The sequence below is a fragment of the Siphateles boraxobius genome, unplaced genomic scaffold (assembly GCF_051911475.1).
Source record: "Siphateles boraxobius isolate OS27281-9 unplaced genomic scaffold, OSU_SipBor_1 41, whole genome shotgun sequence".
Classification (NCBI taxonomy): domain Eukaryota; kingdom Metazoa; phylum Chordata; class Actinopteri; order Cypriniformes; family Leuciscidae; genus Siphateles; species Siphateles boraxobius.
Window position 1 is genome coordinate 33,599,550 of NW_027509042.1, and position 15,014 is coordinate 33,614,563.

The window sequence follows — 15,014 nt, forward strand, 5'->3', positions numbered from 1 at the left end:
CACGCGCAGAGCCGTCTAGATCAACTACTCCGCGAGACCCACGACCAGCGCGGGACAGAGGAGGCAACAGACCCAGCGCTACAGAAAGAAGCAGAAAGACTTCAAAAGGCCCTGGGTGATCTTCATCTTGACACAGACCAAAGAAAGCAAGCAGAGAGAAAAGCCAGAGAGGAACTCAACGAGAAACTCCGATAAGGTGAAGCTCTCCTTGCAAGAGCAGAGACTGAACTAAAAGAAAGAGATGCTAAAGCCAAGGCCTGCAAAAAACACTTGCACACAACCCGAGCGGAAATCCACGAGCTTTCTCAGCAGAGACACGATCTAAAAAACAAACTTGACATTGTTCACAGCGAGTTGAAACACTCTTAACACTGCAGAATGACCGGGAAGGGAAAACGCACACCACAAAGTTTCCCCTAACCAGCCGGTCCATACCTTTCAGCCACAAACTCAGAGCTGAAAGGGGGGTTCAAAGCCCACTGCTCAAAATGTCACCAGCCAGCTTCCAGAGAAACCCTGCCGCTAACCACGGCATGGCCCCCAAAGAACTTGATGAGCTGGCCAGAAACATCCCTACGTTCACTCCGAACCCTGCAGGAGGCCACGACATACATGCCTACCTGCAAGACATTGACTTTCATTTACAGACTGTCGCCAATGTAACTACTTGGGACAGATTTCACCTGCTAATAATTACGTCTATGCGTGACGTGCGCAGCTTCCTAAACCATCAACCAGAGACTGTCAAAACTGACTACCAGCAGCTGCGACAACCTTTGATTAAAGAATTATCTGATCCAGAATCAGACCAAGGGCTCATCATTGCCATGGACCTCAAGCAGATAAGACTTGAAACCCTGCAGACCTACTACGGCCGATTCCGAAAAGCCTACTTCGGAGCACGGAACAAGCCAGGTATGGAAGAGGATTTCAACTTCAGAACTCGGTTTCTCCGAAATCTGCATCCCACAGTGAGTCATCACAAGGGCGTACTGGCCTGTCCACGTAGCATGTCTACACAACTGCTACGAGACTTTGCCCACAAAGCTTATGTCAAGCAAAAGACTGTGTCCGAAAAGACTGTGAAAAACCACACAATATTCCCTCTCCAAACACTATTCAGAGCTGACTCTAGAGGGCGCCCCACAACACCACAGACCTTTGTACAGAGAGTCAAGACAGTTCCAGGCCAGCAGAGGGCAGCACAACCGCAATGGTGCTCGTCCGAAGCACCAGAGCGGGCGCTCTGAAAGAGTCTGGGCAAGGCAACACCCATCCAACAACCCAAGGGGTGGAGCCACCTGGGAAGCCAGCCGGCGACCCAGAAATAGCCGATCCCCATCGTCTGGAGCATCAAGCCCAGAAAGCCGGCATCGGAACCCCTCTCAACGTGCCACTGGTAAGCCCAAGTCTGAGCCCACATCAGATCAAAACAGTGCAGCCACGTCAGAGAGAGCCGAGATCCTGAAGGTGCTGAAAGAGATTCTGCACAGAAAACCTCACAAGGAAGACATTCTATGCCTAAGCGTAAGACCAAACACCCAGAACACTGCTCATCAGCCACAGACCACAGATCTATCTGTCACGTCACAAAGTGACAGCATCACCCAGCCACCACAGCTGACAGCTGCACAGCCCGAGCAAGCCAGCACAATTTCCTACAACTGGGACCAAAATCCCATAGGACCAGGAAATGCTGTCCTTGCTATCACTTTGAAAAATGAGGTGAGCCTTGAAGCCCTGCTAGACACTGGCCCAGACCTTACTTTAATGTCAGCTCAACTCTTTGAAAGACTCAGTGCTAAAGCTAAGAGACAAGATCGAACTCTGACATCGCAAACGTGTGAGCTGAATGTGCAGTCGTACAGCCAGAACGACATCCGGCTCGAACAGGTAGCTCCCATTCACCTGACACTTGGTTCTATGAGTCTGATCCACCCAGTGGACATCTCAAAAATGAACATTTACCCATTTCTAATTGGCAAAAGATTGCTGGATTGCTTTGAACCTTTACTGGACTTCAAACAACTGAAAGTTTGGGCTCAAGTGCGGGAAACCCTCCCCCTCCAGTCACACAGGCCAACCGAGCCAGACTAGGTCACGAGGTCACAGAGGTTACGAGAATTCCCGCAGAGCCAGACTGTCAGGTCACAGAGTTCACAGGAACTCTCACAGCCAGCCACGAGGACAAAGTTCCAGCACCAGACCAAGATTCAAGTTTGCTACTCTGCAATTCCTTCTGCCCCAAGGTCACAACTGACCTGCATTTGAATGATGTAACCACTATTGACATTGTACTTGCACTATGGGCAGACAACTCAGCCATCAGTATCTCACTATTCAATGCTCTCATTAAAGACACACCGGACCTTCCTTCTGCCAGCAAGTGCACCCGTTTTCCTTTAAACACGTGCCCATCAACCATGATGACGGCCAAAGGTGTCTGCGCTTTGAACTTGAACTGGAACCACCGGTGTCTGACCCATTACTTCCTGGTCCTTCCGGACCCACCCCATGATGTCTACATCGGAGCAGACATCCTGACTGACTCAAGGCTCCTGTGGACATCATTAATGAGGTAGTGTGGGCCCCATTAACTTTACAGCCCCCTGTTGTTCCAACCAACAGTGAGAACCTCCTGTCAGGTCAGACCATTCCTGAGGTTTGCACCCTAATCAATGAACAGGAAACTGTGATACCAGCTTGCACCAAAGGGGTCGCCGTCCGTCTCAACATGTGTTGTGGTCATACCCTAAACCACAAACTGGGCTTCTTTCAACCTTCACCTGAATGTGTTGAACTTGGACTCACGCTGGACACCCCTTACTGAAGTGTCATCTCGTGTAGTCTACATCCTTTTCAACAACTGCATGGCTAGGGCAATCACAATTCCCAAGGCCTATCGAGTGGGATGGCTACTGAGCCACAACTTCCTTCACATTGAACTCACACTACCAATCATTGGGCCAATCCCATCTTTAATGATACCCGAAGGGAGCACAAACCACGCAGTGTTCACAGCACCCTTCAAACTCGTCTCCATCACTTCGGTCATGCCAATGGACAAAGACCAGGTATGCAGAACAGAACTGACAGAGGACCAACACCTTGCAGTATACACAGTCTCCAAACAGTCTGCCTGCGAGACTGAAGACACTGCTGCACCTCTGCCTGCCAACACGACAGACGACACACCAACAGAAGAGCCGTACCCAGGATTTGAGTCTCAAGTTCAGCAAATTCTAAAAGACGCTGACGCAATTAAAAATGATGCAGATCTACAAAGACTCAGACAAGTCCTTTACAAGTTCAAAGCATCCTTTGCCAAAGACTCTCACCGAACTCCACACTGTGTGCATCCCAACGCACCCTAATGCTCCTCCCACTTTTGTCAGGCAGTACAAGATCCCCATCGCTTCACACGAACCGGTGCAAGAGATCATCAAATCCATGCTTGAAGAAGGTGTTATCCGTCCATGCAACAGCAACAACTGACCTGTCACAGGTACTTTTAAGAGAAAGGGTGCCAAGGTATGCCCACAGCCTAGATCGATGGATGTTCCTACCAACATGAGGGCACTCGCCAAGCAGGTGCGGGCGTGCTGTGGGTAAATGACATACCGTGCCCACCACAATACTTCAAGTTGGGCCCGCAGTCATCACAATATGCTGAGGTAGCAGCCATTCTCATAACGCTGCAAATCGCGTTGACACATAACATCAAAGAACTTTAGAAGTGCACAGACTTTAACTATGCCAGACTCAGTTTGACATGCCACCTTCCAGGCTGGAAACAAAATGGCTTTAAGACTTCAAATAACATGCCTGTCACACACCAACACCTGTTCCAGGCATGTGATGACATCACAAGAACACACAACATGATTGTGGGAACAATCATTGTGGGATGAAAACATGATGCGCATTCTGCCTTCTCTCTGTCAGTTAATTCTATTCTGAAACGCGTCCGAAAATTAACTGTAATTCCGTGAAATACTTGTCATACAGGCACAAGTGTTTTCCATAATAAAGCTTGAACTCTCTTCTTTTAAATGAATTAATTTATATAAAAAAACAAATATTCTCAGTTTATGTAATCTGTATGAAAAGATAGAGATGTCAGTCTTTTTCTTTCCAGCTCATTATACCTGATTACGCGTTAATGTGCCACGCCCACGGAGAGCGCGCGGTATTCAAAACGCGAATGATCTTAGGCAAGCCATTCAAACATGCCAACGCCCACCAGCTGGATTATAAAACACATCGTGTTCAGTAAGTATCTTACTACAGCTGTGTACACAGCGTATCCTTTCGCTGTGAGGAATAATACTATCTAATAACCCTGGAAAATGTACCAGAAGTGCTGGTAGTTTCGAGGAGCAACGGATCCAGCTGATGTAGTAAGTCATTTATTCTTAAGTGCTTTGTTCTAATCGCGATATTGAATAGTGTCTGACTGTAAACCGCAAAAAGACTGTTTAAATATGAATTGTCTGTGTCTGTGTGTAGGCTAAATGATGAATGAATGGCCCAGGCGCGCGCGCGCTTTGTTTACTAGTTATACAGCGCGTCTGTGCCGTTCATTCACTCTCGCACATACATTAGTAAACGTTATGTTTACATGAACACATCCAAACTATATTGCTATAGCCTTCTAAGATGAGTAAAAATAGACTGAAATATGTTGAAATAAAATGTCTGTTTAAGCAACAAACTGCAAATTCACATGTATACGCTAATATATCATACACAATGTTACAGAGTAAATATGAATGTTTAGACAAGATTTTGTGATTAGTTTAGGATAGATTATAAAGTTTTGACTGTAAAAAAATACTACTGTCACATTAAATAGGTACGCTTTTGTTCACCAATTTCTGCTCATAGTTAAATATACTATAGTATGATGTTTTGTCAAAAATAAAGTAGGTATATTGAATTATCAACTAAGATGTTATTATAGTGTTTGTTCCAATATTCAAAATAATGAATCCTTACCTTTTCTAATACGTATGATAAAATGTATACTTTTTACAAAGAAATAAACTTGAAATATTGTTAAAATTGTAATTGTTGTTGTAATTGTAACCTATTTGTAATTGGTTACAAATGTAGGTGAAATTCAGATTGAGATCCCACAGCTAAAACAGCAACTCACCACACAGAGTGCATCCCTGCAGATAGTCGGCAAGACATTGAAGGGAACTGTGGTAATTCTCAACACTCACAGCGTTCTGCTGAAACAGACATGTAAGAATGCTTCTAACCTCTCTGACTCTGGTTCATAACTCATGTTGGGCACCACAGAGTCTGCCCCTAATGGCGTTCATTGACACTTTCATAGCGAACTGAGTTAAAACCAAGCCTCCCCCTTTCCAACGAGAAGGACCTTGTGTACAACACACACACACACACACACACACACACACACACACACACACACACACACACACACACACACACACACACACACACACACACACACACACACACAAAACTTTCATTAACTTCATCATATAAAGACTTTACCGAAATATATTTGATATGTTGTTATGTTCGTCTGATTGCCCAGGTCCTATGAAGGTATCAAGGGAAGTGTATAGTAGTTGTAGCGTCTGGACCAATCACACACACACACAGAGTGTTGGTTTTGCCTAGTGAATATCCTGTTACAATAGATAAGGATTTTTACGAACTCTAAAAGGGAATTCCTGCGAGATGTGACACTCGCTTGAGGAGGAGGAGCTATAATGTAAGGAGCTATAGATATAATTATATACTATATATATAATTATATATATATATACTTATATATATATAATATATTTTATTTATATATAAAACCACTTGAGAAATGTATAAACATGTATCTAATTTTCAAATCTCATGATTTTCCTTCGGATGTTGTTTTGGCCTTTGTTTTCTTGTAAACTCTAATTGGTTAATGTTTTAGACTTTGCATACAAATATGCAAACCATATTTGGTCTCTATGAATTCCAATCTTCTTTCCCCATTTGTTAATTTACATTACATTTTGTTAACTTTGTGACACAAGGGTATTATAAGAATCGAAGTTTCTTTCTCTTAAAACACCCAATGAAATTGCAGATTCAAATGTGCTGTCTGAACACAAAGAGTCATATAATCTCCCTCCAAAGGGACCACTTCGGATTGGCTCACATACCCAAGAGGGTGTGACATCTTCACCCCTTTTAAATGACTGATAGAGATCAGTCTCCCTCTCTTACTTCTCCTCTCTTCTCATCATCATGTAACTGCTCCGCGTGATCCCCCTCCGGGGATCTTTTCTTTTGTTTGTTTAAGTTATATTTGTCCTTTCTACTTTATTCATTTTGTCAGACGAGTAAGTGAACTTAGCCTGAATCGTTTCTTTGGTAATTTTACGTCCGAGACCTTTAAACCTTAATTCGAAAGTGCGAGCTCAGGATCCATCCGCAGGCCACGTGACTCTTCCACAGAACACATCCACATGCTTTCGAAGCAGCCACTCAACGAGCCAGTGCAAGTATATATATTCGTATCGGGCTTTAAGAGCATTAAGATGTGTTTCCCTGTGTTGTCTCTCAAAGGTTTTAAGGTCTGTAATTTGCCACTGATCCTTCCAGATTCTCTCTCTCTTTCTCATTCTCTCTCTCTCTTTATTGATGCATTCTTTTCCATTGTCGTTGCCATTATTGTGTTTGTAAATACATTTATTGTAACGTTAGTAACTGTTTACATAGTTTTCCTTTATTAAATGCATTATATTCATTTATTGATTCTGTCTCTATTGCTCTATTAAAGTCCCTTTAATGTTATACGATCCAAAGCTACGTGCTTTACAAATTTATTGATAGCCTACTTAAAGAATCGTTATAGAACAGTAAGGTTGTTCCTTCTGGCCAAAGGAATAGCTTCTCCTGAAAGTCTATAAAGTAGGATAATTTTGTGAGGTTTGATTGAGATCGAATGATCAGGTTTTTGCTGGACAAAAAGATGATTTCGGTCACAAATTAATCCCCTTTAAGATTATCCCGACGATCGATCTATGATAGGCATAATTGATATATTAAATATTTAATTATAATCCGTTTTGATTAAGTATTGATATACAATTGAGCTAATTTTAACCTGTCTGTAAAATATAGTCTACATATGCAATTAATTATAATCCATTGTGGTTAATTGCCTAAGTACATATATTAATGCAGATGCAGGGAAATATTATCCCTTTTTGGGAGATTTAACATGTATGATTACCTGGGTAAAACCCGTATGAATGATTATTAATTGAAAAATTAATAATTTTGAATACATATCCCCAAAGCCTGTCCCAGGTTTCGTTACACTTTCTTCCATGTATCCATCCATCCTCATCACAGGAAGTTCCTGAAGTTCGCTTTCGGGGGTGAAGCGTACCAATATCGGGTTCTTCTGTTCGGCGTAGGTTTATCACCCTGCACCTCACGAAATGTGTGGATGCAGCTCTGGCTCCACTGAGACTCCAAGGCATCCGTGTGTTGAATTACATCGACGATTGGTTGATTTTAGTTCAGTCCGAGCAGATGGCGGTTCAGCATCGAGATGTTGTTCTGTCCCACATAAAGATGCTGGGGTTGAGGCTCAACGCCAAAAAGAGTGTGCTCCTCCCGTCTCAGAAGACCACTTTTCTAGGTGTGGTATGGGATTTGACAACGATGCGGGCACAGTTGTCACCTGCACGATTCTCTCAGACGTAAATGGGGTAAAACTAGGCCAGTCACTCACTGTGAAACAGTTTCAGAGACTGTTGGGTCTCATGGTAGCTGCGTCCAACGTAATAACTTTTGGTCTCCTGTACATGAGACCCCTGCAGTGATAGCTCAGGACCTAGGGGTTTTCTCTGATGCGAAATCCATTTCGCATGATCAGGGTCACGTGGCGATGCCTGAGTGCCTTAATCATGTGAAAGAAACCTTGGTTCCTCGCCCAAGGCCCAGTGCTGGGGGGTTCTTGTCGACGTGTAACGCCATCGACGGGTACTTCCCTCACAGGTTGGGGGGGAACGATCATGAGTGGTCGCTCAGTGAAAGGTCTATGGCAGGACCATCTAATTTTTTGGCACATAAATTGGCTAGAAATGATGGCGGTGTTGCGAGCTCTCAAGCACTTCCTGCCAGACGTGAGAGGTCACTGTGTGCTTGTCCGCACGGACAACACATCGGTGGACTCTTATATCAACCATCAGGGGGTCTGAGGTTACGTCACCTTTGCAAATTGGCTCATCAGATCCTCCAGGAAGGAGCCTGTCCGTTACTTGTAGCCCCGAACTGGCCGGTCCGAATTTGGTTCTCGGACATTGTGTCCCTTCTAGACCGCTCTCCAATGGAGATTCCGATCAGGAGGGACCTGCTGTCCCAAGCAGGGGGCACGATTTATCACCCTCGCCCAGAGTTGTGGAAACTGTGGGCTTGGCACCTGAGGGGGCCCAGCTCAAAGAATCAGGTCTCTCGACCGAGGTTGTGGAGACCATACTCCAATCCAGAGCTCCCTCCACAAGAAGACTGTATGCACTGAAATGGAAACTGTTCTCTGCTTGGTGTGGTTAACACCAACTGAATCCTGTTAACTGCTTTGTAGGTACAGTACTCGATTATCTGCAATAACGTTTCTCTGCAGGGTTATCTCCTTCCACCTTGAAGGTGTATGTGGTGGCTATATCTGCTTACCACACTCCTCTGGGTGGTGCATCATTGGGGAGAGATCCTCTCATTGCTTGTTTTCTTCGTGGCACCCTGAGGCTGAGGCCTGCACTGTGCACTAGAGCACTGGCTTGGGATTGGGCCGTTGTTCTGGAAGGCCTGGCTTTGGCTCCCTTCTAGCCCATTGAAGATGTTTCAGAAAAGTTCCTTTGGCTCCCTTCCAGCCCATTGAAGAGGTTTCAGAAAAGTACCTTACACTAAAAACTTTATTTCTCCTTGGTATTTCTTCTATCAAGAGAACTGGAGATTTGCAAGCCTGGTATGGTGAAAGCCTTTCTTCACCCTAGGCCAGGTTATATTCCTAAGGTCCCTACTAATGTTGCGGGCCCAATAGTGCTGCAGGCCTTCTGTCCTCTAGCGTTTAATACACCAGATCAGGAAAAACATAATTTGCTCTGCCCGGTGTGGTCTTTGGATGCTTACGCAAACAGAGCTGCCCTGTGGTGTAAATCGGATCAACTATTCGTCTGTTTCAGGTCACCAAGAAAAGGTTACCCTGCATCCAACCAGAGGATGTGCAAGTGGGTAGTCGAGGCTATCTCGCTTGCTTTTGAAGCGGCTGGTCAGCCTTCACCTTTGGCTGTCCGGGCCCATTCTACCAGGAGTATGGCTGCCTCGAAGGCTTTATTATCGGGGGTTTACCTTCTTGACATCTGTGATGCGGCAGGCTGGTCCTCAACTCATACATTTGTTAGATTTTACGACTTGGATCTAGGCTCCACTCCAGGGTCTAGTGTGCTTGCTTCTTAGTGTGTGCAATGATTTCACACAGAACAGGCATTTGCTATTATGGCATCGTGGGTATAGTGTTCCCACAGCGTCTCGACGCAGCTTCGAGTTTCCTTAAAAGGGAACATCTCAGGTTACGCATGTAACCCTGGTTCCCTGAAGAGGGAACGAGACGCTACGTCGTGCTGCCATACTCCCTGCATGCCTGTGATTGACTTGCTTTGGCCTATCAGAAGTTAGCGCGGTCTGTTTTCAGGTGTGCTTTATAGTTTCCTGGTCTATAACGTCACCCCCCTATGACATTTCGTCACAACATTGGACTGATTATACACGTGCTTCACGATGCAATCACGCAGGGGCGTTCCCACAGCATCTCGACGCAGCGTCTCGTTCACTCTTCAGGGAACCAGGGTTACATACATAACCTGAGACGTTTTCCTGTATGACTATCAACTGGTCATTCTGTGGGGGTTCTTCTCCGTCCATGCAGTAAATACATGTTCTTGAATGAGCAGGGTTTTCTTGCCTATTTACTTCTCAGGTAATTTCAATGGTTTGACACGTCAATGGTTTGGAAATCAGTCAGCACTGGACAAAGGTATTTTCATATTTATAAGTAAAGCTACATATTGCAAGTCGGCTTCTTTCTATGACCAAAGGTCCAATCTATTCTTCAAAATATGTGTTATGTTTCTCTGAAGAAGATAATGCATACAGGTTTGGAATTAGGATGAGTAAAGAGGATGTTCTTAACTAGAAGCAATTCATGTTTAATGGTTTTTGTTTCCAATTTCAGCTGCTTAATCTCAGTGAACGGAGGCATGACATCAGCAAGCAGAACCCAAGGGTGATCATTTGAATATATATTTACAGTATTTATTTATTTATTTATTTATTTATTTTTACAGTTCCTGTCAGCTTGTGGTGTTAGAGTTGATTTTATGTATGTGTGCATTTATGACAGGTGCTGGATTTTGGTTGGCCTGATCATCATGCTCCTGCTCTAGACAAAATTTGCAGTATCTGTAAAGCCATGGACACCTGGCTTAATGCAGACCCTCACAATGTAGTGGTACTGCACAACAAGGTGATTATCATATCACACCTGTCCTTAGGCACCCAATCTCCATCACCCTCGCTTTGCATGACTGTCCTGGCTGACGTGCAGTTGTTAATTAGTATGCTGTAATTGGAACTTTTACAATGAAGTATACAATGGAATTTACCAAATGAAGATGATGTTTTCATGAATTGGAATTTCATATTTTATGTTGCTGGTTGTTAGCTGTAGTAATCTGCTCACAACTAATCACACAGAAGGATTCTTGTCTTATCATCTCCTTAATTGCGGAACCTGAATTCACCAAGTTTGTTTCTGGATCATCATCTTTGTTGATCCTGGAACAACATTCCAATCAACCAATCAGATTTGAGGGACAAGTTTAGAGTTTATGCCAAGTTTAGGCTTACAAACAGGGTTTGGTGCTTCTACATCAGTGTTATTCACCTACAGTATCATTACTGTACAGTACTGTGTGATGACGGGAGCTAAGATGTCGTCATCACTGCCGTAGTCATTACAAATTGTTTGTGGACTTATGTTTCTTTACATTTGTTATTTAGCGTTTTGTGTTTCTGATGACTATGGTGCAGTCCCTTAGGTTCATTATTCTATAATACTCATTTATAATAAGTTTAAGATATGCTGTTGGAGTTGATTGCAGATAGGTGCACATATCAGTGGTCTTCACAACATGTTATGTCTACTATAGTTTCTTTTTAATTTTCTCATTAACCACACAGACAAGTTTTTAGTTATGCATTTTTGTTATTTATTATTTCAAATTTGTATTTATTCCCACATTGCAAACAGTTACCCCACATGCTGTCTACTCACCATTTCCTGTTCCTGTGACTCCTCAAAGGAGGGGGCGGGTCCACAGCTGTCCTTTTTCTTGGGTTGGGTTAAACCATTTCTACTAATAGGGAACTTAACCCTTGGTAATGTAGGCATGGATAAATGTATTATGGTGTTTGCATTTAGTTTAAGTTGCTGAATGAGTTTATTTTATTTATTTTTGATTTTTGAAAGTTAATTGTATACTGGTTATATATTTAAGCTACAAAGGTTTTGTATTGATACCCCTGTAGTTGGTATGGTCTCGAGTGTAATGAGCCTGTTCTAGGCTATATAAGACAGTCTAAACTGAACATTGGGAGGAAAGGAGGGGGTTATATTGCTGAACGTATCATGAAGATTTGTGCTGCCTGTAGCAATTTGTTTTTCTTTGGTTATTGTCATATCAAAGTTTGCACTGAGTCCAGTGTATGTTTATTTTTGTAAATGTATATTTTTTTTTGGTTTAATTTAGGAATTGTTTTTGTGACACTTCACTGAGAGTTTGTACACCCCTACTACTCCACTGGCCTTTAATAAAAATCCTCTTTGGGATGATATCTGAGTCCTGAGCCTATCTACCACCTCCCCTTGATCTCTACGGGACACGTTATGACAAATGGTGGCAGCGGTTTTATCTAGTGCAGTAGAAGGCTTCAGTGAAACGTCAGGATGCCACCCAAGAGGCAGACCATTCAGAGAACGGTGGAGGAAGATGACGATGGTGCTGAGTCAATGCCTGACCAGGAAGGTATAGTGTCAGTGGCCACTACTTCACAGATGGAAGACTCAACAGGGGAGAAAATGGATCAGCTCAGAAAGACTGTTGAGAGCTTCATGCAGTCACAGCATACCAAAGAGACGCATCTGGAAAAAGAAGCGCAGCGTCAAGAACACAGGTGGCGTACTCTTCAACATCAGTTCGGGCAGTTGCAGATGGAGGTGCAGAGAGAGCGGCAAGAGCGACAAACATTGGGAGGTGTGTCAGCGCAAGCCTTTTCCCCTTTGACTTCCGTAGGCAATACAGCCCTTCCCAGTCAAGTACTCCACAGAAGGCAGAGCGATGAAGGAGGGGGTCGAGAGACTACGGCATCTGTGACCAGGCAAGGGGTTGCTCCACCGCAATGGATGGGCTGGCAAGGCCCAAAGATGTTACCTCTTCAAGAGGATGATGACATTGAGCACTATTTAACAACCTTTGAGCGGATTGCTCAAGCCTGTAGATGGCCAATTGAGGACTGGGCGTTGCATCTAGTGCCATTGCTGACAGGCAAGGCAAGAGCGGCTTATGTTGCCATGGATCTTGATGACACTTTTGAGTATGCTATAGTGAAAGAAGCAATCTTGGATAAGTTTGAGATCAATGCAGAGACTTACAGGCGGCGTTTTAGGGCAAAAGCCCTACGACAAGAAGAGACGCCTAAAGAGCTGCAGGCAAGATTGAAAGACCTGTATGACAAATGGATAACACCCAGACAGCGGACCAAGGAGGAAATCGGAGAAATGATTGTGCTGGAACAGTTTCTTGTAGTGATTAACCCTGAAATCAGAACCTGGATTTGTGAGCACAATCCCACTTCTTCGAAACAAGCAGCTGAGCTGGCTGAGACCTTCATTGCTGCTAGACGGTCAACTTACCAGCTGGGTCACAGTCATGGCAGCGCCTACAGTACGACGGGTAAGTCTGGGAGGGGGTTCGGTAGTGGTCAACCTTATAGCGTCACTAGAGGCTTAAGTTCACAGACTCCCCAATCCAAATCTTACCCTAAAAGTTATCCACAGCCAGAAGGTCAATACAAAGAGAAGTCAGTGCTTATATGTCATGGATGTGGGCAGGCAGGGCACAAGAAGGCAGAATGTACATTACAAAGAGTCAGTAATGCACGTCTTTGTTATGATCCCAGACCGTCTCAAATACTAGTTGAAGCAGGTCAGAATATAGACACAATTGTTCCTGTGAAAATAGGAGGTAAGCAGTTTATGGCTTTGGTAGACACTGGATCCAGTCAGACGTTGGTGAGAGAGGAGTGTGTTGGGGATCTACGGATGTCCAGTCAAGCTAAGCTAAGGGTACGTTGTGTTCATGGAGACGAGCTAGAGTATGCTACTGTTGATGTGAAGATGGAGGTTGAGGGTCAAACATACATGTTGACAGTAGGCATTGTGGACCAAGCCCCTTATGCAGTGGTTTTGGGTAGGGATGTGCCAGTACTTGTTGACTTATTGCAAAGGCAGACTGCTGTAGCTGAGGTTAGGGCAGTTACAAGAGCGAAGGCAAGACAGGCAGAAGAGCATAAACAGTCTCTTAATTTGTTACCTTTTTCGGAGGAGCCCAGAGCTAAAAGGTCCAGGAGGGAGAAAAGACAGGAAAAAGTCAGGGGAACGGTTATGGCAGAGCAACTCCCTGAACCTGACAGGAACGACTTTTATGACATCCCTCATAATATAGTTGATTTGCAGAAGCAGGATGTTACACTTGAAGGTCTATTTCAGAGAGCTGGTAGTTCACAGTCAGGAAATAGATTTCAAGACAAAGAATTGTTTGTGTTGAAGGGGAACATATTGTACCGACAAACAGATAGTGGTGATCAGCTAGTTGTCCCACAGTCGATGAGGGCTAAAGTGTTGCATTTGGGCCATTCCATTCCTTGGTCAGGGCACCTAGGGCAAAAGAAAACTCTGACGAGAATTTCAAGCAGATTTTATTGGCCCCGGTTGTACATGGATGTGATTGACTTTTGTAAGTCATGTCCAGAGTGTCAGTTATCAGCTCCTGTTAAGAAAGGTGACAGAGCACCGCTGGTCAGCCTACCCATAATTGATGTACCTTTCACGAGAGTAGCCATGGACATAGTAGGCCCTTTAGAGAGAAGTAGGTCAGGGAACCGTTACATTTTGGTGGTGTGTGATTATGCTACAAGGTACCCTGAAGCCTTTCCTCTTAAAAAGATTAAGACCAGGCAAATTGTGAACGCGCTTGTGCAATTGTTTTCACGGGTAGGGATACCTTCAGAAATCCTTACAGATCAAGGCACCAATTTCACTTCCAGACAGATGAAAGAGACTATTCACTGTTAGGCATACAGGCCATTAAGACCACTCCGTACCACCCCCAGACTGATGGCATGGTTGAACGGTTTAACCAGACTTTAAAGGCAATGCTCCGCAAGTTCGTATCTGAGACGGGCTCAGACTGGGATCAGTGGCTTCCGTATCTCCTCTTCGCCTATAGAGAGGTTCCCCAAGCCTCAACAGGTTACTCTCCATTTGAATTGCTCTATGGACGCCAGGTACGTGGACCGCTGGACATCCTGAAGGAGGCCTGGGAGGGAGGCAAAGCAAGGGAACAGGTGAATGTGGTTTCCTATATCTTGAGAATGAGAGAGAAAATGGACTCTATGGCAGAGTTGGTTCATACCAATATGGCCAAGGCACAGCAACATCAGAAGTCATGGTATGACCAGTCATCCAGGAAAAGAACTTTGACCCCGGGCCAAAAAGTGTTATTGCTCCTCCCAACGTCAGACAGTGGACTGCTCGCCAAGTGGCAGGGCCCTTATGAGATACTGAGGAAAATGGGTCCTGTCAATTACGAACTATACCTGCCTGAACGGCGGAAAAAGAAGCAAGTCTTTCACATCAACTT

At 44.3% G+C, this 15,014-nt stretch overlaps 1 protein-coding gene across 3 annotated transcripts in view; it reads left to right on the forward strand.

Moving 5' to 3' along the window:
• tns1a (tensin 1a) overlaps positions 1-15,014 on the forward strand; it is a 320,369-nt gene that overhangs the window by 232,484 nt on the left and 72,871 nt on the right. For all 3 annotated transcript variants that reach the window (XM_077199181.1, XM_077199182.1, XM_077199179.1), the window contains 2 exons: positions 10,268-10,318; positions 10,436-10,558. In XM_077199181.1, coding sequence (XP_077055296.1) covers positions 10,268-10,318; positions 10,436-10,558 — 174 coding nt within the window. The remainder of the gene's footprint in view (positions 1-10,267; positions 10,319-10,435; positions 10,559-15,014) is intronic.